The sequence below is a fragment of the Myotis nattereri genome (assembly GCF_964212035.1).
Source record: "Myotis nattereri genome assembly, chromosome: 4".
NCBI classification, from domain to species: Eukaryota; Metazoa; Chordata; class Mammalia; order Chiroptera; family Vespertilionidae; genus Myotis; species Myotis nattereri.
This window is the reverse complement of record NC_138079.1, coordinates 104,234,130-104,257,806: the sequence shown is the minus strand read 5'-3', so window position 1 is coordinate 104,257,806 and position 23,677 is coordinate 104,234,130. Positions and strand designations below refer to the sequence as shown.

The window sequence follows — 23,677 nt, the reverse complement described above, 5'->3', positions numbered from 1 at the left end:
TCATCTACTGTCATTTTCTAAATCCTCCCTCCCAGCTTCTGGCTGCCAGCAAGCGTCTCTCAGCAGGTGATGACCTCTACACGGGCTCGCTGTGCGGCTCAGGCTGGCACCCAGCGCCCTGAGCCCCCCCTTCCTCATCTGTGCAGGGAGGCGAGGCCCTGCGCCTCAGTGTAGAGCCTAGAGAGGAAGCGAGCACAGCACGGGGGCACCCACAGGAGCGGCGTCTGCCCACCTGAGGCCCGTGACTCCGGAAGGGATCATCGAAGAGAGGAGGCTGCTCCTTGGCTTAGCACTCAAGGCCCTTGGTGATCTGGCCTCGCCTCCCTTCTCCGCATCTCCCTCCCCCATGTCTGCCTTTGCCTGTCTGCAGGGCTGGAGGGAAGTTCAGGAGCCTAACGGGGCTTCAAGGGACCTCCTTAGACAAGAACTTAGGAAGCTCTAAGCAGACACAGGAGGTGACAATGCCGGAAGCTCCCAGATCTTTTTCATCCCCTAATTCACATTGGTTCCATTCTGACGCAAAATCTATCTCCTCGCTGGGGTCAGCAGGAAGAGCCTTAAACCAGGGTTGGGAGCTCAGTCTAGAGGCCATCCGGTCTAGGTCTCAGGGGCCAGCTGGGTGCTGTAGGTGCGGCTAGGGGTAGAGCAGCAGGGAGTGGTGGGGACTGTGGCAAACTAGAGCCATGTGCCCGGCTGAAGGGGGCAGTGTCTGCCCCGCCCCATCTGACGGCTGCTGTGGGGTTGTGGGCCCAGCGTGGCCTGCTCTTCTGGTTCTTCAAGAGAAAACCAGAAGTCTGGGCTTGTAGGCAACCGTTTCCTTATTTTTAAGATCCTGTGTGAGCCAAATAAAATGTGTTTGTGAGGTGAGGGGGGTGGGGCCCGGTGTGTGCTCCTTTTACAAGGAAGGGTCTGGAGCAGTGGTTCTCAACCTTCTGGCGCTTTAAATACAGTTCCTCATGTTGTGACCCAACCATAAGATTATTTTCGTTGCTACTTCATAACTGTAATGTTGCTACTGTTATGAATCGTAATGTAAATATCTGATATGCAGGATGGTCTTAGGCGACTCCTGTGAAAGGGTCGTTCGACCGCCAAAGGGGTCGCGACCCACAGGTTGAGAACCGCTGGTCTGGAGGCTGGGCCATGTCTTACTGTCACTGCATCCTTGGTGGCCAGCACAAGGCTGGCATCAAGGAGGCCTCGGAGGAAAGACGGAAGAACTGAAGTTTCTTACAGGCACAAGGTTTGGGTGCAAGGCATTCATTCATTCACTTCCTGTTTGTTCATCTATTCATTTGTTCATTTATTCATATGCCCCTTCAATAAATATTGATTGAGCACTCACCTTGTAGCAGGCACTACTCGAGGGGATCGGGGTCTGGTGGGAAGAGGTGGGGAGTGTCGGGAGATTGGAACGTTAAACAGGTTAGGAAAGGCCTCCCTAGAAGGCAACACCAGAGGAAAGTGATGGAGGGGAGGAAGGATAAACCATTCCACTATCTGGGGGAAGAATGCTGTAGGCAGGAGCAGCAGCCTGTGCAAAGGCCCTGAGGCAGGGGTGTGCCTGGCACATTTGAGGGTCAGCGAGGAGGCCATCGTGGCTGGAGTGGCGAGACCCAGTGGGAAGATATAGACGAAGTCGGGGCGGGGATGGGGGTCATATTGCACAGGGCTTTGCAGGCCACGGTGAGAACGTAGGTTCTGACTCCGAGTGAAGTGGGAATCAGAGGAGGGTTCTGGACGGAGACAACATGACCTCAGGTTATAACAGGACCCTCTGGCCACTGTGTGGATAAGGGAAGAAACCGGGAGACGCGGGCAGAGGCTACTGCAACGATCGGGTGGGAGACGATGGTGCTGGGCCCCGCAGGTGATGCGAAGTGGTCGGATTCTCGGGGTCCTGGGAAGCTGGAGCCACAGGCCGTGTGGGGGTGTGAGGGAGAGAGAAATCGAGGCTCTGGCCAGAGCACCTGGGCGGTGGGGTTCCAGCCACTGAGCTGGGGATGCACTGGGGACGCGGCGCCTGCCTGTGGGGCTACAGCGTGCGGCCGTCCACCCACCAATCACACGCAGGGAGAATTCTCAGTGACTGGGTGCCCTGCAGGAGGCCAGTGCCGTGGGGCTGGTAACGGGGAGCGTGTTCCGACAGGGAGCGCAGGTGTGTGAAGCCCTCGCCGTGGGAGGGGAGGCGAGGACACGGGAGCTGAGAGGAAGGAGGTAGGGGTGAGGGTGGAGGGCCAGTCCTGGGTCCACCTGAGCAGTTCAGGCTTTATCCTTCAGGAAAAGATAGGGTTTTGAGCAGGTGTGTGCATATGTGTGTGTCCGTGTGTGCGTGCGCGTGTGTGTTGGATGTGGTCAGAGCTGTTTTGACAACGTCCCTGCGGCTTCAGTGCAGAGAACGGATTGGACAGAGGCCCTGGCGCCCCGTGAGAGGCTGTGGCCTCGCCCTGCTGGGCCTGGACGGTGGGAAGGGACAGGGCTTTGAGGGGGTGGGGGAGACAGGACTGGATGGGCTGGGAGGCGAGAGAGGAGGCGGCATCGCAGGTGCTGCTCAGCCCATATCCGCAGGGACACGGTCTTCCCAGGAATAAGGGCCAGAGGAAGATCCCACTTGGGTTACAGACGCTCGGGCCCCCTCGTCCACAGGCTCTCGGGAGGGGGCGGCGACAGCCTACAGCGCCCTGCCTCTCATGTTCTGAAAAGCCTTCTCTTCTTTTCTAAGGTGAGACATGCCGCAGCTTCATTGACCTGGCCCCAGCGTCGGAGAAAGGTAAGTGTGGGCCCTCTCCACGTGTGGGCCTCCCCTCCAGACACGGCCCTGCTGGGGCGGCCGAGCCCCGTGGGAGCGCTCCTTCAGCACGCCTGGCCCGGGGCCCAGCCGGACCCCTGCAGGGCTCGGAGCGTCTCCCCAAATCTCTCCCGAAATCGCAATCGGTGAAGGGGGAGAGGAAGACGGTCCTGCCCTCCCTGCCCCGCGGGTGGTGCTGAGGGGCACCACACTCCCGTCATTCCCGGGCACGCTGGGACTGTGTCCGCGTGTGAGCATGCGTGTGTGTGTGCACGTGTGAGTGTGTGTGGATGTGTGTACACCGTGCCCATGTACGGTGACAGGTGGCTTGCTGTGCCTCCTTCTGGAAACACCAGACTTCTATTCCTGCTTCTGTTATGAGGCGCCCGGCCTGGAGAGGTTGCGTCTTCGTGTTTTACTGGCCTCATTATTTCACTTCCAGGGCTTGGCGGCCACGCCGCGGACCTTCTGGCCGTGGCTATAAAATGCTTACCAGGAGGCTGAGGGGGCTGGCTCTGCAGCCAAGTTGCTGAAAGCCGTTCATGGACTCGCTGCCTCTCGAGCACTGAGCCCTCCCTGGGGGTCCGTGGGTGGCCTCTCCCCGGCCTCCCACTCTGGCCCTCCCAGAGGCTCCTGCGGGAGCGGGGCCCTCGCCGTGTCCTCGCCACACTGTCCGCTCCACCGGGCAGAGATGCGCGGCTTGTTCGGGGCCACAGGGAGCCGGGGCCAGTGCCGGAGCCCAGGCGCGCTCTCCCTGAAGAGCATGCTTCTCCCAGGCTCCCACCCCGCCCTGCTCACTCTGTGACTTCCTCCTGGTCTGCAAAACGTGGGTGTGATCATGACACAAACACTGCCTGGCTCCATGCCATGCTGACCACGTGCTGGCTACCATCCTGAGAACTCCACGCACATTGGCTCATTTAACCCCCATTTTACAGATGAGGAAACTGAGGAACAGAGCGTATGATACCACCTGGGTGTGACCACAGGCCTCAAGGATGGTTGGCAGCTGGTTGTGCTGGAACTGGCCCAGCGAGGTTTTTGGGTGCACGTGTGTTTGAGACGCGCTAAGGGCACATGCTGTTTCCTCTGCCTGAACTGCTAGTCAAGGTCTCCCCTGGCCATTGTCACCCCAAAGTGACCACAGCGTCTGGGTGAGGTAGCAAAGCTCCATTCCCTCGCCAGGCCCCAGGGGAGCACCTCTGTGCGCAGCCAGTGTACACTCCTGAGCACCAACTCCGTGACCAGCTCTGGGCTGGGCGTTGGGGAGCAAGGCTGAACGAGGCGAAAGGCCGCCTGCCGGAGCGGGGATGGCTAAGCACAGGGTCCACTACGGTGGAAGGGCTGCAGCCGCGAATCAAGATGCCCCTTTGCTGGACTGGGCTGCACCTCAGATCCCTGCTCAGAGCCCATGAAGACGTTTGGGTTTCCTCCCGTCGTTATAGTAACCAGATTCCCCGGTAACGCTCTGTCAAGGTGTGAAGTTCCCGTTTCCTAAGCCCCAGGTGGGAGCGTATCCTCACAGGCAGATGGGCTCTCACTGGGAGTGAATGAAGAATGAATGAATGAATGAATGAATGAATGAATGAATGAATGAAGAATGAATGAACGAGTGAGTGGATGAATGAATGAGTGAGTGAGTGAATGAATGGATGGACAAATGAATGAGTGAGTGAATGAATGGATGGACGAATGAATGAATGCATGAACTGAGTTCCCATGATTCAGATTTGCTGCCAGGCTGCACTGCAGCATCCTCATTGCAATTCCTCAACGCCCGTCAACACGGTGGAGACGGAGTAGCACCGAGAGTGAACCGTGTACCACTGCCCCCAGCAGCACAGATGTTGAGCAAAAGAAGCCAGGTTCAGAGGACTACACACTATATGCTCCCATTGCTGTGAAGCTGGGAGCAGGCAGAACGAATCTCTGCTGTTAGAAATCAGGACAGTGGCTGCCCTGAAGAGTGGGCGTGACTGAAGGCGGCGTGCGGAGGGCTCTGGCAGCGGGCGACGCTCGGCTCCCTAATCCGGGTGCTGGTTACACGGCTGTGCTCAGTTTGTGCCAGCTCCTCAGGCTGCACACCTGCTGTGCACGCACTTTTCTGTACACATGGGATATGGGATACGTCAGTAAAAAGTAAAGCAAAACTTCCCCACCCTGAGTTCTTGTTATCTTTCGGAAATGAAAATCCTTGCATGGCTCCCAGCCTCACCCAGGACATTTTAATGCAGCGGTCATGGCCCTCCGTGATCCAGGGCTTGTCACTCCACCTTTTACCATCCGTGACGTGGATCTCGTGCCCCAGCTTTGCCTCCCCACTTGCATGCAGACCCCCCAAACTCTCCATCGTCTCTCATGCCCCTGCGCCTTTGCACATGCTGTTTCCTCTGCCTGAACTGCCGTCACCACCTGCTTGTCTTGCAAACTTCTGTTGATCCTTCAAAACCCAGCTTAGACATGACCTCTTCAGAAATGCCACCCTGAACCCCAGAGGTACCCACTGTGACTGGTCCTGTTAGCACCCGTCACGCTGCATTGAGGTCACTCCCGCCAGCAGACTGGACGCTCCCTGAGGACGGGCACTGGCTCTTGTCCTTCCTGTGGTTCCCGTGCCCCAGATGGGTTGGCACACAGCAAGAATTTAGTGAAGGTTTGTTGAATGAATGAATGAATGAATGAATGAAGAAGGAACAGGGCCATGTTACAGACACGAGGTAGCTCATCTGGGTTCAAAAACCTGGACCCTGATTCTGAAGCCACCGTCGGCTCCGATCCACCTGGGCTGAGCTGTGTGCTAAGCCATCCCTGCTCCCCGCCCGCTGCCCAGCGCGCTGGGATTTCTGGCAGCCACCAGCTGGCAATTTTTGCAGAACAATCTCCGAGGCTTGTAGGTTTCATTTGTTTGATGTTGCATTGCTGTGTAACAACGTGGCGGCTCCTGGCCACAATCCGGAGTCTTGCCTGAGTCATTTCTCACTTCAGTTTCTATAACGGTCTCTTGTTGGTTCCCTCAACCTCTCTATTCTCCATCTGAAATCTATTTACAGTTCTGCTGCTCACTTAATTTATTTAGTGCATTTTATTGATTTATGCCATAGAACTGAAACGTGCATAGATCAGAACATGCTGAGCAGGGAAGGGGGGTGGCAACCAGCTTCCAGAGCTGCCCAGACTCTGATGTGGGAGCTACGAGTGGGCCAGCCTGCTGGCTGCAGCCCACACACGCGGGGGCCATGGTGCCCTGTGCCTGCGCATCCATCCCGGGCGATCTTTCACCCCTGGCTGCCTGGGGAACTCTGTCAACTTGCACGAGCCAACCCACAGGCCCTGGCTCCTCGAGCCCGCCCTCGCCTGCAGGCTGAGTCGGTTACTCCCGCTCTGCGCTCCCAGGTCGCCGAGCAGCTGCCTGTGGTCCAGGCCTGGCGGCAGGGGAGCTCCGCCTCTTTCATCCAATGGGACAGACAGTGCAGGGCACAGAGTGGTTCACAGGTCCCTGTTCCCGCTCACCTGCCATTCCCAGCCAAGATGGAGGTCGCTCTTGCAGCTGCTAGCCGAGGGGGACCGTCCATCGACTGAGTGGCCCTGGCCCATCCGCAGAGGCGGCCGAGCTCGGGTCCTCCCGCAGAAGGAGATCATTTCCTGGTCATTATCCGGAATCTCACCACAGGCTGCCCCAGCTGTGCCGATCAGTCCTGGGAGCAGGGCAGACAGCCGCCTTGCCTTCAGGAACGGGCTGCAGTGACCGCCAGCGGTCAGCAGCCACCCTGCCTCAGGCCAGCGGTCAGCAGCTCCTGCCGGGTGTGTGCCAGGAGCCAGGACTGGGGGAGAGTCTCCTACAGCTTCTGCTCTTGAGGAGCCCCCTTCTGGGGGACAGACAGGAGGGGAGCGCCACCTCTGTGAGCCGGGCCCGGCGGGGGAACAGAGGGCGGTGCGGAGGGGGCCACTTGGGGAAGGTCCTGAAGGAGGAGTGATATTCCGTCTCGTCTCGTGGGTGAAGGGCTCCCAGGGAGGTCATTCCTGGAGAATGAGTGGCCCATGGAAATGAGTGAGACCCAGTGCCGTCAGGGCCGGGCCCCAGGCAGATGTGCCTTGGACATTTGCTGAGTGACTGAAGAGTGGAAGGAAAGTAGAGCCCAGAGAGGCTAAGTGCCTTGTTCAAGGTCACACAGCAAGTGTACATTAGAGTCAGGCTCCAGGCTCCTAAAGTCTTTTAAGCAGCACCCACCCGCCCTGCTAATGCCACCCATCCTTTCTCACCCCTCACGTCCTTCCCACCTTCCCTCCGGCCTCCGTTTCTCAGCACCACACGCAGCCCCCCCACCCCCCTTTTGAAGTGCTGGTTCCGCCACTTTCCGTGCTGACATTCTGGATCCCTCTAATTACGTGCTCTTATGAGAGGTGATTGAACCCCTCTGCCTGGCGGAGGGCTGCCCTGGAGATCACAACAGCTGATAATTGCTCTAGTTGCTCTAATTCCAATTATTCAAGATTATCTTTCCAAGTAATTAGGTGTCTGGGCCGTCTCACCTCCTCACTCTCAGAGGGTGTCCCATCAGCCCCTGATGGCGGCCAGCCTGCGTGCTTCCCTAATTGGAAACAGCTTCTCCGTGTGAGGAGCCTGCTCAGTGTAAACAGTGGTAATTTAAATTTCCAGATGACTCTGTGTCTTATCTTACTCTGGGTGAGAAATTACCTCGGGCACTTGAATCCAGCCCTCGTCCCTCAGAGCGGAGGCTGCAGCCAAGTCGGGGGTGGGTGGCTGAGCTGCCCCGGGCCTGAGGAACTTGAAGGATGGTTCCTTTTCATGTCCCAGGAAAGTCTTTCCCTGGGCTGACTCCTCCTGGATTTCTCCCTGGATTGGGATTCACAACAAATCCATTTGGCCAAGGCCCTGCATTTCCTAACAGCCATCATAGACACATGGTGATTCTCTCAAGTGTAGTTAGACACACAGTGCAAACCAGGGCCACCGCGCACAGGGCGCAGGCCACCGGCTGAGCGACTCCGGGCTCACGGTTCCCGCTGTGGTCGGTGTGAATGGCGTAGGCTGGGCAGTGCGCGCCCTGTAGGACCGCATGTGGGGGCCAGGGACACAGGTTAAGGCTAATACTCACCATGGCACACCCACACCCACACCCACACCCACATTCTCCTGCGACATGCTGGGAATGTGTGACCCTATTTGTCACGTGCCTTTATTTTCATTGACGTGAGTTTATTGGTAAACCTGACACGCAGTGAAAAGCACAGGTTTTAAAACAAGAAATGCGTTCCTCCACGCACCTCTGTCGGGACACAGAGCCAGGGCCGGCTCCGTGGGCACATGGCTGTGCAGCCGCCCTGGTCCCGTGCATGGAGGGCCTGCATTGGGTTTAATGCTCTCTGTCACTGTCTTGAAATTAAAAAAAAATTCCTCTCTGAGGATATGTTTTTATTGATTTTTAGAGGGAGAGAGAGAAACATAGATGTGAGAAGCATAGATCGGTTGCCTCTGTATGTGCCCCAACTGGGGATTGAACCAGCAACCTTCTAGCGCAGGAGACGATACTCCAACCAACTGAGCCACCCAGCCAGGGCCTTGAAACTCTTCATAATTTTTATTTAACATGGGGCCCTGCATTTTCACTGTGCAGCACCTTCTCAATCTGGGCCATGCATTGCGTACACACACACACACACACACACACACACACACCCCACCCCCGTATTATTATTTCTCCTTACATTGATTCACTTAGAAAGTCCAATTTTTTTAGCCTCGTCCTGAGCAATGATGTCTGTCAGCTCATGGTTTTAGCAGCCAGGTTATTTTTTTCAAGATGCTTTTTTAAAAATAAATGGTAATGATAATGATAATACCCCAAACTTATTTCTGTTTTGCCAGCATGTCAGACCCCGCTGGTCCCCCACGTGGAGGAGGTTTGTGCTGTTGCTATGGTATGTTACAGATGGGGAGACTGAGGCCCAGGGAGGTTAGGTGGTCATGCCCCAGCCCACGTGGGTTGAGAGTGGCGGAGCCTGGCTGGAACCTGGGCAGGTGGCTGCAGAGTCCCCGGGCGTCACCCCCCCACTGACTGCCCCGAGTGAGCTGTTAAACAGAGAAGAGTCCTGAGGCTGGGAGGACAGACTAGTGAGGGGAGGAAGAGGTGAGAGAGATGGGGAGGGGGCGGGAGGGAGGAGGGGCCACCACGCTGGTGGGAGGGCACTTGCCGGCCTCCGAGGGCCTCGAGCCTCCTGCACCGTCTGCTTCCTTCTTGTTCTGCTTCCAGTTCTGAGACTGGAGTCAGCTGGGAGCGCTGAGAGCTGGTCTCATCCACCCCATTTTGTAGATAACGAAACTGAAGCCCCCACAAAAAGCTCTTCGCGGCTGCCGTGGACTGAGCATAGTGGGTATGCCTACTGCATACCAGCCCCGGCACGCACTGAGCACCTGCTGCATGCCAGCCCCTTTCCGGCACAGTGTCCCACTTACCCTCTCCCAGTCACGAAGCCCGTGTTCTCATCATCCCCGTGCTCAGGGCGGGAAGCTGAGCCCCAGGCGGGTTCGGAAACGTCCCCCAGGTCAGGGGGTGGCAGAGCTGGGGTGGGAACGCAGCCCCTGAGGGCCGTTCACGCACAGCGCGGCTCTCCCCGACAGCTGTGGTCCCGGCACGCTGCTCACCCTCGCCGAGGCTCACTCTCGTGTCTGCAGAGGGGCCGGCAGCTCCCACCTGGGGGATCCTCCCGCATCAGGTGAAATGACTCGGGCGAGGGTTAGCCGGGTTGGGCTCAGTCGGCGCCGGCTTGTGTTGCGGAGGCTTTCCCGTCTCCGGGTTTTGGCCCAGCCAGCTAGAACGCTGTCTTGGAAAGAAACTCAATTGTGTTTATTTCTACTCCACTGATATTCAACTAACCGTTATTGAATGATGCACAGAATTCCACTCGCCGCCAGACACCTCGCACCCCTCGTTTCACTGAGTTCTTCCGCCAGCTCTTTGGAGCAGGTGCGGTGGTCTCTGGTTTACACCCAACGAAACAGACTCAGAGAAGTTGAGCTGCTTGCCTGCGGTCACACAGCAAAGTCCTGTGCTATTTCTGCCGTGCCTCTCAGGTCTTTCCACTGTGCCTGGTGCCTTCTGTCCCCTCTTCCGCTTCCCAGGCCCAGGAAACTCTCCGGTCGGCCTTGCTGTGTGTTCTGACCCAGCTGGGCAGCTCCACTGGCCCACAGCTGTCGGGGCTGAGCGGACAGAGGGTCGCGGCAGCTGAGGTTCCTGCGGCTGCTGCTCTCCCTGCACCCTCTGCTCCCCATGCACCCCATCTGCCGGCTCCTGCAGCCTCCTCATGTGCGGCCATCTGCCAGGCTCCCCTGAGGCTCTGCCAAGTCTGGATGTAACTCAGAACCCCCCCACCCCCCAAACACGCCGCCCTCAGCCTGCGTGAGGAGCGGAGGGGCTCAAGCCCCTGACAGCCTGAGCCCTCCCCACGCCGGGCAGCCTCCAGGAACTACACACTCGAGGCTCAGGCCGTTTCAAATTCCTGGAGCCCCCACCCCAATGTGCTGCCCAGGGATGGGCACAGGCCTGGCACTGGCTCCCGAGCCAGCCAGGCTCCCAGGCTTGGCTGTGCCCAGGCTTTCGCCTGAAATTTCATTTGAGTTGAAGGTCCCGTGTCCCCTGGTGAGGACGCCTGGCCCTGGCTGTTGTCAGAATCTCTGGCCTCTGGAGCTCCTGGGCTCCTGATTTTCGGCACGTGTGGTCAAAAGGCTCGATGAGGAGGGGGGTGGGGGTCTCTGGAGACGGGAGGCGGAGCAGCCGTTTCTCTAGAGCCGGTGTCCGGCTGCCTAGCCTCGTCACGCATCCCCGTCCCTGGCGCCGCTGGTGGCCAGGGCAGAGGCACCGGTTTTATTCATTAATTTTAATGTAAGACATGTTGTTGGCAACAGCTCGATTAAGATATAATTCAGTTAGCATACAATTTGCCCACTTCAAGTGTGCAGTTCAGTGGTTTGTAGAACATTCAGTTATGCAGCCATAACCACTATCGATCATAGATAACTTACCTTGCCCCCAAGAGAAACCCTGTTGCCTTTAGCGATCCCCCCTCAATGCCGGGCCCCACAGACCCACACAGCCAACAGCCTTCCTTCTGTCTCTGTAGGTTTGCCAGTTCTGGGCCTGTATGAGTGGACACAAATTCTGGGCCCCGATACGGCCTTAGGTGACTGGCTTATCGCTTGGCGTCCTGTTTTCCTGGCTCATCCACAGTGTAGCCTGTGTCAGTACCTCATTTCTCTCTGTGGCCTGGCAGTACTTTGTGGTGTGAGATACCGGTTTTGTTTATCTGCTATTTATTTAACCTTTAAAACATTGGGAAATATAGCACCGTTCAGAAAGGCATACAAAATATGAACATATAGCATAAAATTGTTGTAAACCCCAAGCCTGAGCACCATTGCGGTGAGGAAGGACCTCGCTGGCCCCTGCACCCCTCCTGAGCTCCCAGGACCCACTGCCTGGCTGATGGTAGGGCAGGGACCAGCAAAGCCTGCCTCTCTTTTTTGTAAATAAAGTTTTATTGGAACACAGCCCGCTCTTCCCTGTGTGTCCGTGGCTGCTTTCCTGCTGCAATGGCAGAGCTGAGCGGTTGTGACCGAGACCTCAGGGCCCACAGAACGTAAGGTGTTTCCTCCTCGGCTCTTTACAGACCTGCCCCATGGCTTACCCCACGCCTGTGCTGGCTCCCGAGCTCTCTGTGTAAATGTGGTCACACGGGCCACACTTTCTGTGTCTGGCTTCTTTGGTCAGCGTTATGTTGACCACTCTCTGAGTGCGGGGCTCTAACTGGGCACCACAGACGGGCGTACAGACAGCAGCGATGTCTTCCTCACCGTCGTGGAGGCTGGAAGGCGCGGGCAAGGGGCTGGCGGATGGCATGTGATCGTGGACTGGCTCTGTCTCTCTGGCTCCTCATGCCACCGCAGGGGAGCTGGAGGCGGGGAGGGCACACGTCCAGGCTGCGACCGTCGTGTAGCAGTCGTGGGTCTGGGATCCCCTTGCAAACACTGTGCCGGGTGCAGGGTAACTCAGGAGCCCTGCTCCTCTCCGTGGGCATGTGGGTGACCCCCTCTGTTTTAGGGTTTCCCGGTCTGTCACTCTCCCTAGCAGGGCAGTGCGCGTGTCAGGAGGGCGCAGGGCCCACGTCAGGGGCCCACTCCTCATCTGTGCTTTCCTTGCTTCCCCTGTGTCCCTGACTCCAGCTGCCGTGCACAGGAGCCCCGCATCTCAGCAGCTTTCATGGTAAAGCGGGTTTTCCGCCCTCGCGGGTCCAGCGCAGGCTCCTGCACTGCGCCCTCCACACGTTCTTCTGGAGCTGCAGCTCCTTCCCTGTTCCGCCTGCGACGGGGAGAGGATGAGGTGGGAGGCCCCCTTGGGCCAGGCTCGCTTCATTCCCACCCACCGTGCTCTGGCCAGAGCTCAGCCATATGGCTGCCAGGGGAAATGCCGTTTGACTGTGTGCCCACGGAGAACAGGAAATGGCTTGGTGACACACGCTCTGACTCCCCCTCCTCCGTCCCCCAGGCCTGGGGAGCGTTCCTCAGCGTGGACGCGGGGAGAGGAGGCAGGAGAGGACGTGGCCCAGACTTTCCTCTCTTCTAATTACAGTATTTACAGTAAACACTGTGGCTTTTGAAAAGTAAGTCCAGACTTCTGCGATTCCAAAGGCGTGCTTGTGTGGCCTGAGAGCCGCCTGCTTTCCACTGCACTGCCTCTGCAGCAACACGTGGTGGTGGTGGTGGTGCAGGGGGGGATGGGTGTGGGGGGGGGCGGTCAGGGGTGGGGAGGGTGGAATTCACTGCAGTGGGATAGCACAGAATCTGGATGTGTCCGGCACCCTTTAGCTCATGGATTCTACTTTCTTGCTCTTTAAAAAATATATATATTTTTGTTGATTTCAGAGAAGAAGGGAGAGGGAGAGAGAGAGAAACATCAATGATGAGAGAGAATCATTGATGGGCTGCCTCCTGCACGCCCCATACTGAGGTCAAGCCTGCAACCAGGGCATGTGCCCTGACGGGGAATCGAACCATGACCTCCTGGTTCATAGGTTGACGCTCAACCACTGAGCCATGGCGGCCGGGCTCTGGCTTTTTTAGCAGTTGGGACAGCAATACTGCTCTCTGGTGCTTGGCCCCTCACTGGTTCTCAGGACCCCCCACTGCACACCAACAAAGGGGGACTTCTGTGTAACACATCACCCCAACACTCAGTGGCTCACACTTTCTCTTGTTCATGGCTCTGCTGCGGGCCGCGGGCTGCCTGGGCGTGGCTCCCCGCTGCAGGCTGGGCTCAGCCTGCCCTGTGCCCGGTCGTTCTGGGGCCAGCACCGACCAGGGAATACTCTCATGGCAGAAACGCAGGAGGGTGAGAGAAACGGATGCCTCTCCGCCTTGGCTGGGGAATGGGACTCGGTCTCTGTCCGTATTTCAGTGGGCAGCCTAAGGCACACAGCCAGGCCCAAGGTCCGTGGGATGGGGAAGTAGACGCTGCCCCGAGAGGACGTGCGAATGTGCGCCGCCCCGTGACCCAGGCGCTCGCAGTGTGCTGTAGCTCATCTGTTCCCAGGCTTCCCATGGCTGTGCATCCCATGGCTAACGTCCATCCACGTGCTGGGCACACCCACCAGCTCCCGCTGCTGCTCGTGTCCGTGTCAGGGCCATGGACACTGGGGTGTTTTCTGCTTCCTGTCACCTCAGATGCTGCTGCCAGGGAACCCCGGCCTGGCCTCCTAAGGACCGAGTGGGAACGTCCGTGGTGTGCCACCCAGAGCAGGGCTGTGGGGTCAGAGAGCAGGAAGTGCTTAATTTGCAAAGTGAGCGTCAGCTCCCGCACACCCACGCGGGCCTTATCCCGCTTTCTGATGTTCGCCTGTCTAATCAGGGGAAGGAAGCGCCGAGTGATTTGCATTTCTCTGATTAGTAGCGCGTCGGAGAGTCTCTTCATAAGCTTCTCAGGTTTGGGTTTCCGCTCCTGGAAGCTGCCTCTTCACTCCCTTCCCACAGTGTGTCTTCCGCCAGGAGAAAGGCGGGGCTGGGCGGGGAGTGGAGGCCGTCGGTCAGGACGTGTGTGGCTGAGTCAGAGCAGGGTGTCCGTGTGGCTGAGACCTCGGCGGGCCCAGGCGGGAGACTTCAGCCACAGAGCTGTCCAGGTTCATCTGCTTCGTCTTGGCGTGTATTACGTAACCTTCATTCGCAGCTCTGAGATGGGAACTTGCCCCTTGATCGGCCCCACAAACAACCTGAATGAAGAAGCAGATGTGGAGTTATTTGCTGTATTATGAGTGACCTGGGAGACAGGTCTTCTTTCTCAGGTTGCTCTGGAATCAAGAAAAGGACCCGGCCGGTGTGGCTCAGTGGTTGAGTATTGACCTATGAACCAGGAGGTCACAGTTCGATTCTGCATGTCCAGGTTTCGGGCTCGATCCCCGGTGGGGGGCGTGCAGGAGTCAACCAATCAATGATTCTCTCTCATCATTGATGTTTCTATCTCTCCCTCTCCCTTCCTCTCTGAAATCAATAAAAATATATTTTAAAAAAAGAGAAGAAAAGGACATTTCCAAACCATATTAGTTGAGGTCTTACTATGGACCAAGGCCTCCTACAAGCCATATTTTCAAGGATAATGATATCACGTCAGGTCTGATAATAGGACCTACCCCATGGGGTGCTTGTAAGGTCAGAATTCATTCATTCAGTCAATAAACACTGACTGAGCACCCACTATGTGCTGGGCACATGCTAGGCCCTAGGATATAGTAGTGAATAACAGGAAAGCAATATTACCTGCTTGGAGCTTCCACTCTCATGGCGGGGGCTGGGGGCCCCAGACAAGTGACACGGAGTCCTTAGATGACGTGAGGTGCTAAGGAGAAGGAGCAGGGAGGTTGCCATGTGAGCAGGCCAGGCCGGTGGAGGAAGGCCTCCCTGGGAAGGCGTCTTTTGAGTAAAGACCCAACGGAGGGGAGGCGCCAGTTGTGTGGGGTCAGCGGGGCATTGCAGAAAGGCCGTCAGAGCGGCTCCTGACACCTGGCCGGCACTCTGTAAAGCTACTCGGCTTTTACATGAGGAAGAGGAGGCTCAGAGGGGTCGTGTGGACCTGCCCAAAGCCTCCGGAGCAGGTTGGGACTGAGATTTAAGGAGACCCTCACTCCCAGAGGCATGCGAGTCTTAGCCCTGGCTAAGGGGTGCAGCTGGGGCTCAAAGCCAGGCCTCTGACACACAGGGTGAGGCACCCAGGGGTGCTGCAGACACAGGGTGCCAGCTATACAGCAGTTGGGCTGCTGCTTCCTGTACAGGCTGTTTTCTGGGGTCTAATCTGGGCTGTAGGAGACAGGAAAGAAACGGGGTGCAGTGGAGGAGGGCAGAGCTGGGAGTCCGCCCTCCCATTCTTCACCCTCTCACTCTGGGGCATGTGGAATGGAATCTGGCCCAAGCCTCACCCCACCCAGCTCCCCGGGAACAGACCTACCAACCCCAGTCAAGGCAGTTAAAAGCCACACAGCTCAGACAGGCTGAAAGAAAAAGGGAACTTGGGGGTCCAAGTAACTGAAAAGCAACCTTCAGGTATGGCTGGATCCAGACTCAAACCCCATCACTGGAATCTATCTTTTTTCAGCTACTGGCTTTGCAGTTCCTCTGTTGTGGCTTCATTCTCAGGCCTGCTCTTTCCAAGAGGTGGCAAAATGACCGCTGGAGTATTGATCAGTTGCCCAATGGTTAGAGCATTGGCCTGCACACCAAAGGTCGTGGGTTAGATTCTCACACAGTCGGGCATGTACCTGGGTCGCAGGTTTGATCCCTGGCAACCAATCGATGTGTCTCTCTCCCATCAATGTTTCTTTCTCCCTCTCTCCCCCTCCCTCCTTCCTTTCCACTCTCTCTAAAAAGCAATTGAAAAAATATCTTCAGGTGAGGATTTAAAAAAGGCTGCTGGAGGGTCCGCACACAGTAACCCCAGTGAAAAGAGAGCTGTCCTTCCTCAGCAGCAGCCAGGAGAGCCACCGGCTGCTTCTCACTGGGTGGCCCGAGCCCGTCCTAAATCAACCCTGTCCTTAGGAGATGCAGATCCCTGACTGGCCAGGCCTGCATCATGCGCCCATCCCTGGGGCTGGGGGCGAGACTCCCAGACCACAGGACTGAGGGGGAGAAGGGGCGGTTCCCTGAGAGGAACCAGGCAGGTGTTATCAGGGGAAGGGAGGAGGGGCTGGTGATTGCACCCACACCTGTGAATTCCCCGTTCACCATCTCCAAGGGCCATGGACCCTCCAGCACTGGCCCTCGGCACAGCCCCGGGGAAATCTGCAGAAACGGGTACCTGGGTCACCGCAGCAGGTTCAGGTGCTGTAGGCCTGAGCGGGCCCGTGGCACCACCGGGTTCTAATAGCTCCTCTGACAGCCAGGGCTGAGAGCACTGCTCTCCGGAGTCCCCTCCCCTTAATCCACTGCGGGGATCATCATTGTGCGACCAGGAAAGGTTTTTCAGGCTCCCAGTTCCCAGGGAGGAAAGCTAAGAGGGACAGAGACCCAGGGCCACCTCCACCCCCTCGGCCAGCGTCTGGCCGTAGGCTGAGCTCTGGGCTGCTGTCCCTGTCTCCTGGGGGGAGGGGTGGGGGCGGGATGAGATCGTCCGAGGCAGAGTGTGGCTTCGTCCAGCGTCAAAGCTGCTGAAGTTAAATCCCGCGCCCGGACCGGTCCCGGACCCGGACCGCCGGAGGACCCGCGGACCAGGCCTGCACAGCGCCCGTGGGCTGGAGGGGATCCAGGCAGAGGCCTCTCCCGGTGTGAGGTGGACCCGAGAGACCCGAGCCCTGGCCTTTGTTCTGTGTTCCCCCCACTCACAAGGCTTTTCTCTTCCTGAGAGCGGGGCTCTGGGGCCAGGAGTCAGGGAGGGTCAGACCTCACACTCAGACCGATGGCATTTCCACCACATCGGAGGAGGCGGCAGCGCTGGGGAGGGAGGACGCTCTGGACTCAGGTGGGCCAGGCTGGAGTCCGCTCTCTGGGACTGTTGGGAAGCACCGCAGGGTTTTTGAGAGAATGAAAGCAGACGGTGCCTGGGACGGCGCAGGCCTGGCACCCGCGCTGTGCGCTGCCCACCCGCTGAGCGAGGGTGCATGCGGCACCTGCTTCCCCAGGACCCCGAGCGGCCCTGGGAGCTCACAGCCCACGGGGGAGACGGACATGCACCATAAAGCACAGGGCCCCCACTGCGGCCGCCCTTCCTCCCGCCCCACCAGGCCCTGGGTTGGAGTGTGAGCGTGGGTGCTCTTCAAGCTCTCCCTGGTGATCCCACTGTGTGGCCAGCGTGGAGAGTCACAGGTCTAAGGGAGGGATGAGTTCTGTGCACAACAAAGGGAATGCGCCTGGGCTGGGAAGTCACGGAGGGTGTCCTGGAGGAGGTGACAGGCGGACTGAGAACTGAGGTGTGAGCCAGCGAAGGTAGGAGCTGCGGGAAAGGTGTGGAAGTGTTCCGGGCAGGGAACAGCATGTGTGAAGGGCCTGTGGTGTGAAGGAGGATGGCATAGGGGCGGGGGTTCAGGGTGTGTGAGATGTGGGAGGGCCAGACCGCGCAGGACCAGAAGGTCACAGTGAGGAGTCTCCCTCCATCGGAGCAGCCAGTGAAGTCATAGGAGGAGGTGAGGGTCAGATTAGCGTTTTCAGGGATCCCTCTGGCTGCTGTGTGGAGGGTAGGTTGAAGGGGGATCCGAGTGGGCCCGGGAGACACAGCAGACATCTGTGTGAGCAAAGACGAAGGGGGTGGCTCAGTGCAGAGGCCAAGGGCTTGGGCTCGGCGTCCGTGTCTGAGCAGGTTCCCTGACCCTCTGAGCCTCCTTTCTCGTCTGAAAAGCGAGGGTGGTAGCAGCAGCCTCGCAGTGTAGCTGTGGGAGGTAATTAACGGCCTGCATCCCAGTAGGCGCCTCGCAGATGCCAGCCTTCGCTGGTGACTCCCTCTTCCTCCCCAGTCCTCGCCCCAGATGTCACGTCTTCCAGCTCATTGCTTCTGCACTGGGACTCCTGTCACAGCGTTTTGTCACAGCGTTTATGTGAAGTGCTGTACTTGCCCGCACCCCCCACTGGACTAACCGTGAGCTCCGGGAAGGCAGGCGCTGCAGCTGCTTTGGCCGTGGCTCAGTTCCTCGCCCCGTGCCTGGAACCAAGCAGGTATTAAATCGGTGTTTGTGGGTGAACGAAGGAATGCATGAGCAAACAAATAAGTGGGCAACTCCTCCCACGTGTCACAGCCGGGAGTGAGCCCAGCCCGGCCGGTGGACGGGTGGCGTCCCGCGCTGCAGTCCTCCGTCCAGCTTCTCCTCGGAGAAGAGTGGACAGGGATGGCGGATGAGGCTTTGTCACTGCTTTTCTTTGTCTTGTACTCATGATGCCTGTGTTATTAAAATCCAATTAGAGGCCCCACTTCAATTAATGTACAAAAACTTTCACGGAGCCTCCTAAACCTCAACACGCACACCATTCCGTTCAGCTAACGTTCCCCTCCTCCTCTGATGGTGGCCTGAATGGGTTTTTGCCTGAGCCTCCTGGGCTGCTTTCGGCTGCCACCCTTCGAGGTGCCAGCAGCGTGCCTGCAGATGCAGGGCGTGCCCGCCATAGGCGGGGCTGTGCTCCTGGTGGAGTCTTCATCTTTGTGTCTTTGGGTGCTTGGCTAATGATGCCCAGTCATCTCGCCACCCACTGCCCTGGGCCCCGGGCCCCACATGAAAGCACTGCTTGTCCTGTGGGGACCCCTCCCTGGACGAGCAGACTTCCTCACCCCCTCCCTGGGGACTGACGTCGGGGAGCCTGTGGCACCACCCTTGGCCTGCTCCGGACTGGTGTCTGCTGGCGTCTGCTCACCTGCGGTACATCCTGTAGCCACTCCCAGGCCCTCCCATCCCCAAAGCTCAGTTCTTTTGTGTCTCTTCCCGCGTCCCCCCAAGTGTGAGTCCAGCCTCCTCCAATCAGCATTTAAACACTTTCTCCAATTTGACCTCAGTCTGACCTTCCATTCCACCCCTCCTCCCTTTCACCATCCCAACACCCCAATTTCCGGGGAACACTCACTCTTCTTGGAAAATGCCCCACTGTTGCCTGCCCCACTGACTGTACTGACGCTGGAACTTCAGGCTGAAATGCTGGCCCCGCCCACTGTGATTGACATTCACACACCTTTCACAGCCTGGCTCAGGCGACACCTCCTTTAAGCATTTTAATCCCTTTACTCAGACGGAGGTGAGATGCCCACATGAGGAACAAAACAGATGCTGTCTCCCCAGTATCTGTCCACCTTCCCTCCTAGGAATGTGGTTTTGTTCAGTTACCCACAGTGTCCACTCTTGGGAATGTGACCCTCTATCCCCAGCCCAGGAGGGAATCCTGATTGGTCTAAGTCAGCAGTTCTCAACCTGTGGGTCGTGACCCCTTTGGGGGTTGAACGACCCTTTCACAGGGGTCGCCTAAGACCATCGGAAAACACATATATGATTACATATTGTTTTTGTGATGAATCACTATGCTTTCATTATGTTCCATTTGTAACAATGACATTGGGGGTCACCACAACATGAGGAACTGTGTTAAAGGGTCGCGGCATGAGGAAGGTTGAGAACCACTGCTCTAAACAACAAGGCTGCCTGGTCAGCTTGGCAGCGATTGGATAAGAAGTAGGCGTGTACCCAGTTCTGCTGGGAGGCTGTGGAAAGCTTGTCTTCCTTTCAGAAGAGATGTAAGAGCCACCCATCTTCCTCCAGCCTGGACTGCAGCAGTCATGTGGCCACAGGGTCACAGTCAGGACCACCCATCGTCCATCACCCGCAGGGTGGCAGAGCACGGATATGGAGAGGACTTACTGATGATACTGTTGAGCCGCTGAATTAATCAACCCCAGGGGTGCTTGGTTTCCTGTTTCTTTCATGTGAAGTAAGAAAATTCCTTAGGTGTTTAAGGTGTTGAATCAGGGCTTCCTGTTTCTTGCAGACACGTAGCTGAGTCCATTCAGGTCTGTGTTCTCCCTGGCATATTATACAGCCATTAGAAAGGAACTCTAAGTCCGTGTAGTCACACCAGGCAAAGTTTATAACATGTACGCAGAAACTCAAGACACAAAATGGTAGGTCCAGCATGATGTAAAAATGTATGCAAATGAAAAAAAGATCAGAAGATAATAATTTTAAAAAATTATAGCTTTGTTAGGGTAGTAAACTTTTAAAAAAATTTTATTGATTTTTAGAGAGAGAGGAAGGGAGAGAGAAAGAGAGAGAAATATTGATTTGTTGTTCCACTTATTTATTCATTCATTGGTTGCTCCTTGTACGTGCCCTGACTGGGGATCCAACCCTCAACCTTGGCATATTGGGACAGTGCTCAACCAACTGTATATTTGTATGCATGTAATTTTACTCTTACTGATTTAAGTGCTTTATTAATATAAATATTACCTTTATGAGTTTTAAATATGTAAATATACCTATTAAGCTGAGTTAGTCCTCACAAACCCTCTGAGGAAGGTACTATTATCCCCATTTGCAGAGACTGAGGCCCAGAGAAGTTAGGTAACTTGCACAAGGTCACAGAGCTAGTACGTGGGGGAGCCAACGTTTGGACACAGGCAGCCGGGTCCAGGGCGTGTGCTCCTAATCACCATGTCCACCCCCCTCAGTGTCCCTAAGCATGGCTCCCATAGTTTGCAGCTGGTCTTTGGGCACTTTCTGTGGCACATGGTGTGCCCTGGATTTCTGGTGCAATCTCCCCCTTTGCCATAGGGCACAGCATTGGCAGAGTGTGTCTGGGATGTGGGGGGGAGAGGGTCCACATCCTGTGTGTGTGTGTGGGGGGGGGGCATGTCTGGAGCCTCATGGGGCACAGGGACAGAGGCATCACCTCAGCAACAGTTGCTCAGATGGCTGTGGTGTGCAGAGTAGTACATAGAGCAGGGGTGGGCAAACTTTTTGACTCGAGGGCCACAATGGGTTCTTAAACTGGACTGGAGGGCCGGAACAAAAGCATGGATGGAGTGTTTGTGTGAACTAATATAAATTCAAAGTAAACATCATTACATAAAAGGGTACGGTCTTTTTTTTTTTTTTTAGTTTTATTCATTTCAAACGGGCCGGATCTGGCCCACGGGCCGTAGTTTGCCCACGGCTGACATAGAAGCTGGACGCTGGCCAGAGACAACAGAGAAAAGCAGGTGATCTTGTTCAGCCCAGCTCCCAACACCCGGCTTTACCCAGCCAGTAAATACAAGTTCAATTGGGCAAATCTGTATATCTCGACATTATGATTAAGTGATGATATCTTGAAGCAGCTATTAGGATGCGGGGGGAGAAGGGGTTCATGACTATCAACATGGGATGCCTCTGTCTGTGTTTGGGGAGAAGGCTGGTGTGTAGCATTGAGTGCCATCCACCATTGGACGCAAACCCTGTGGCAAATGGTGCTGGGGAGCTGTCCAGCGGGCAGTGCTGAAAGCTGGGGTCAGAGAAAGCAAAATGCCTAGTGAACAAAGGGGGAGGAGGTGGGGAGGGAGTCAGCATCCGCATCAGAGAATTCCATCTTCCTCTAGAGAGGCAATTGGTAATATCGACCGGGGCCAGTCTATTGTAACTGAGTATGGAAACTTGTTAGGTTAAGTAATAAGTATATAAGATGGATTCGGTTATAGGTATGTGACAGAAAAAGTATAATGATAAGGCCATCCATGCTGGGAAATATTTTGCAGTTATGTTTTGTGGGGAGATATATAATACATCGGATCAATGGAATTAGACAAATGCCTTGCGCAGCCAGGCACTTGGAGACGCAGGCGTGACAAAGAGGTGGAAACTGCAGTTTTGACATTCTTGTGGCCACAAGAGAGATGGAGGAGCTAGGGTGGTGCAGGGGAGAAATAAGGCATTTCCAGGGCAGCAGGGTGGGCGGCGAATAAAGGAGATGTGTGTGGGCGAATAAACAGGATGTTGATGAATTTGTTTAGCATGTCTGTTCGCTGGTACGGCCGGCGAGAGGACACAGTGCGCTGGGGGAAGGCCCGGGATGCTCTTTCCTGGTGGTCTTTGGGAGTTGGCTTGACATTAGACTCGGTGGCAGCCTGCGGCCTCGGTCTCCCGCCCTGTCTCTCACTGCTGCCAAAAATGGTGGGTGTCAGATATGGTCGAGGCAGAGTCCCCATCAAAACAGGAACCTTGGAAAAGAAACAAGGCCGAGACCTGGTTATACCCAGGCTATCTAGCCACCTCCCTGAGTGGGCAGGGAGCCCAGTTATGCAACCTGGGGCACAACTGAAAAGGCTTGTGAAGGTCGGGCAGGAGGTTTGGAGGAAAGACGAGGGGGTGGGAGAGGCAGGCGGGGAGAGCTGCCTTGTACTCCAGCAGCTGGGGTTCGCGGTGGTTGCGCTGTGGGAGGTGAGGGCTGGACACGTTAGTAGGAATGAGAGTTGAAAAGGATGTGCCAGATGAGAGACTGTGGACTTTAAAGAAGAAAGATATTCAAAATCTTTAACAACCCACAGGCACCACCCTTAAGGGCAGACACTGGCCATGGAGCTGCAGCAAGTCTTGGAAGGTCCTGGAGAGGGGTGGGAGCAGCGCGTGGGTGGGAGGGGGGACCTGGGCCGGGGAGGGGGTGCTCGCGGTAGCAACATCTGTCGGTATGAGGTGATATGAAAGTACAGTGGGGCCTTGACTTACAAGTTTAATTCGTTCGAGACCGAGCTCGTTAAGGAGCTCGTTAACTCAAATTACTCTGTCAACTCAAAGCAAAAAATCGGAGGAGAGACAGCTGGTATCTCAAAAAACTCGTTAGTCGGGACACTCGTAAGTCAAGGCCCCACTGTATTTCAATACCAGGGGTGGGCAAAAGCAGACTCACAGTTGTGAGTATGGGAAGCAGACTTTATTCTTGTGTTATTATTTATTGGTTATGGTATTGTTTTCCATACGACAACTATATATAAACCTACTTTTGCCCAGCCTGCCTGTGGACCACCAGAATGGCTGTACTGGTGCATATCTGCTGACCAGCAGGCCTGGGCTGGGAGCAGGGCGGGGAGCGGGGGCTGATACAATTGTATTTATGCTCTGAAGAGAGGCGCTGGTCACAGCCAGTGCTTCTCACCAGGTAGATTGATGGGAAATAGAATCGTAGAACGGGTAGGGACCTGAGCTGACTTCTTTCCATTCGACAGAATGTAGAAGTTTCCAGTCCTTCTTTGCCTGGGCACCCCCTTCCCTCCGGCCCCCATTCCCTGCGACTAAACATATCCCGGCTCCCCATGTGGTCTGCCCTGGGCCCTGCCGCCCAGGCCGCCTCTGTCGCCGGCTGCTTGTCTCTGCGCAGCCCTGTCTGGACACTCAGGCTGTGCCTTGCTCTTCCCTCCCCTCGCCAGCAGAAGTGGCAATCTCCTGGGATTTAATTACAGGTTCCCGAGGGCCTTCCAGGGCTCCCGCAGGCTGCCGCCGGGAGGGTGACAGAGCGTGTGGTGAGGAAGGAACAGCGGCCGCCCCGCATGGCGGCTGCTCCCAGTGGCCAGCCCACGCTCCCTGGGCTGCTCTGCATTTTCCTGAGCAAAACACATTGCGCCTCATTCCTGTTTTGCAAGATCAGATAACAAACGGGGAAACACTTGCAGCAGGAGAGATGCTAAAAGAGAGGGCTGTGCGGCTGGACAGAAAGCGCCGCAGCTCCCCTGGAGGTGGTGCCCGCCCCGACGTCTCCTGGAAGCGCTTCACACCTATTCAATGAGGACTGAGTCCTGCTGCTCACTTCCATCTCGTCAGCCTCCTGCGCTGACAGCTGGGCTCCAGGTGGGAGTCTTTTTGGCTTCAGGTGGGCCGTACTAGAGTCCAAGAAAGTCCGTA

The 23,677-nt window shown here is 56.5% G+C and overlaps 1 protein-coding gene across 1 annotated transcript in view; it reads left to right on the top strand.

Annotated features, from left to right (window-relative positions):
• The window catches only part of GSG1L (GSG1 like), a 187,488-nt gene that overhangs the window by 62,616 nt on the left and 101,195 nt on the right, over nt 1–23,677 (top strand). The window contains exon 2 of the mRNA XM_081089546.1: nt 2,723–2,770. Within this exon, the coding sequence (XP_080945672.1) occupies nt 2,723–2,770 (48 nt within the window). The remainder of the gene's footprint in view (nt 1–2,722; nt 2,771–23,677) is intronic.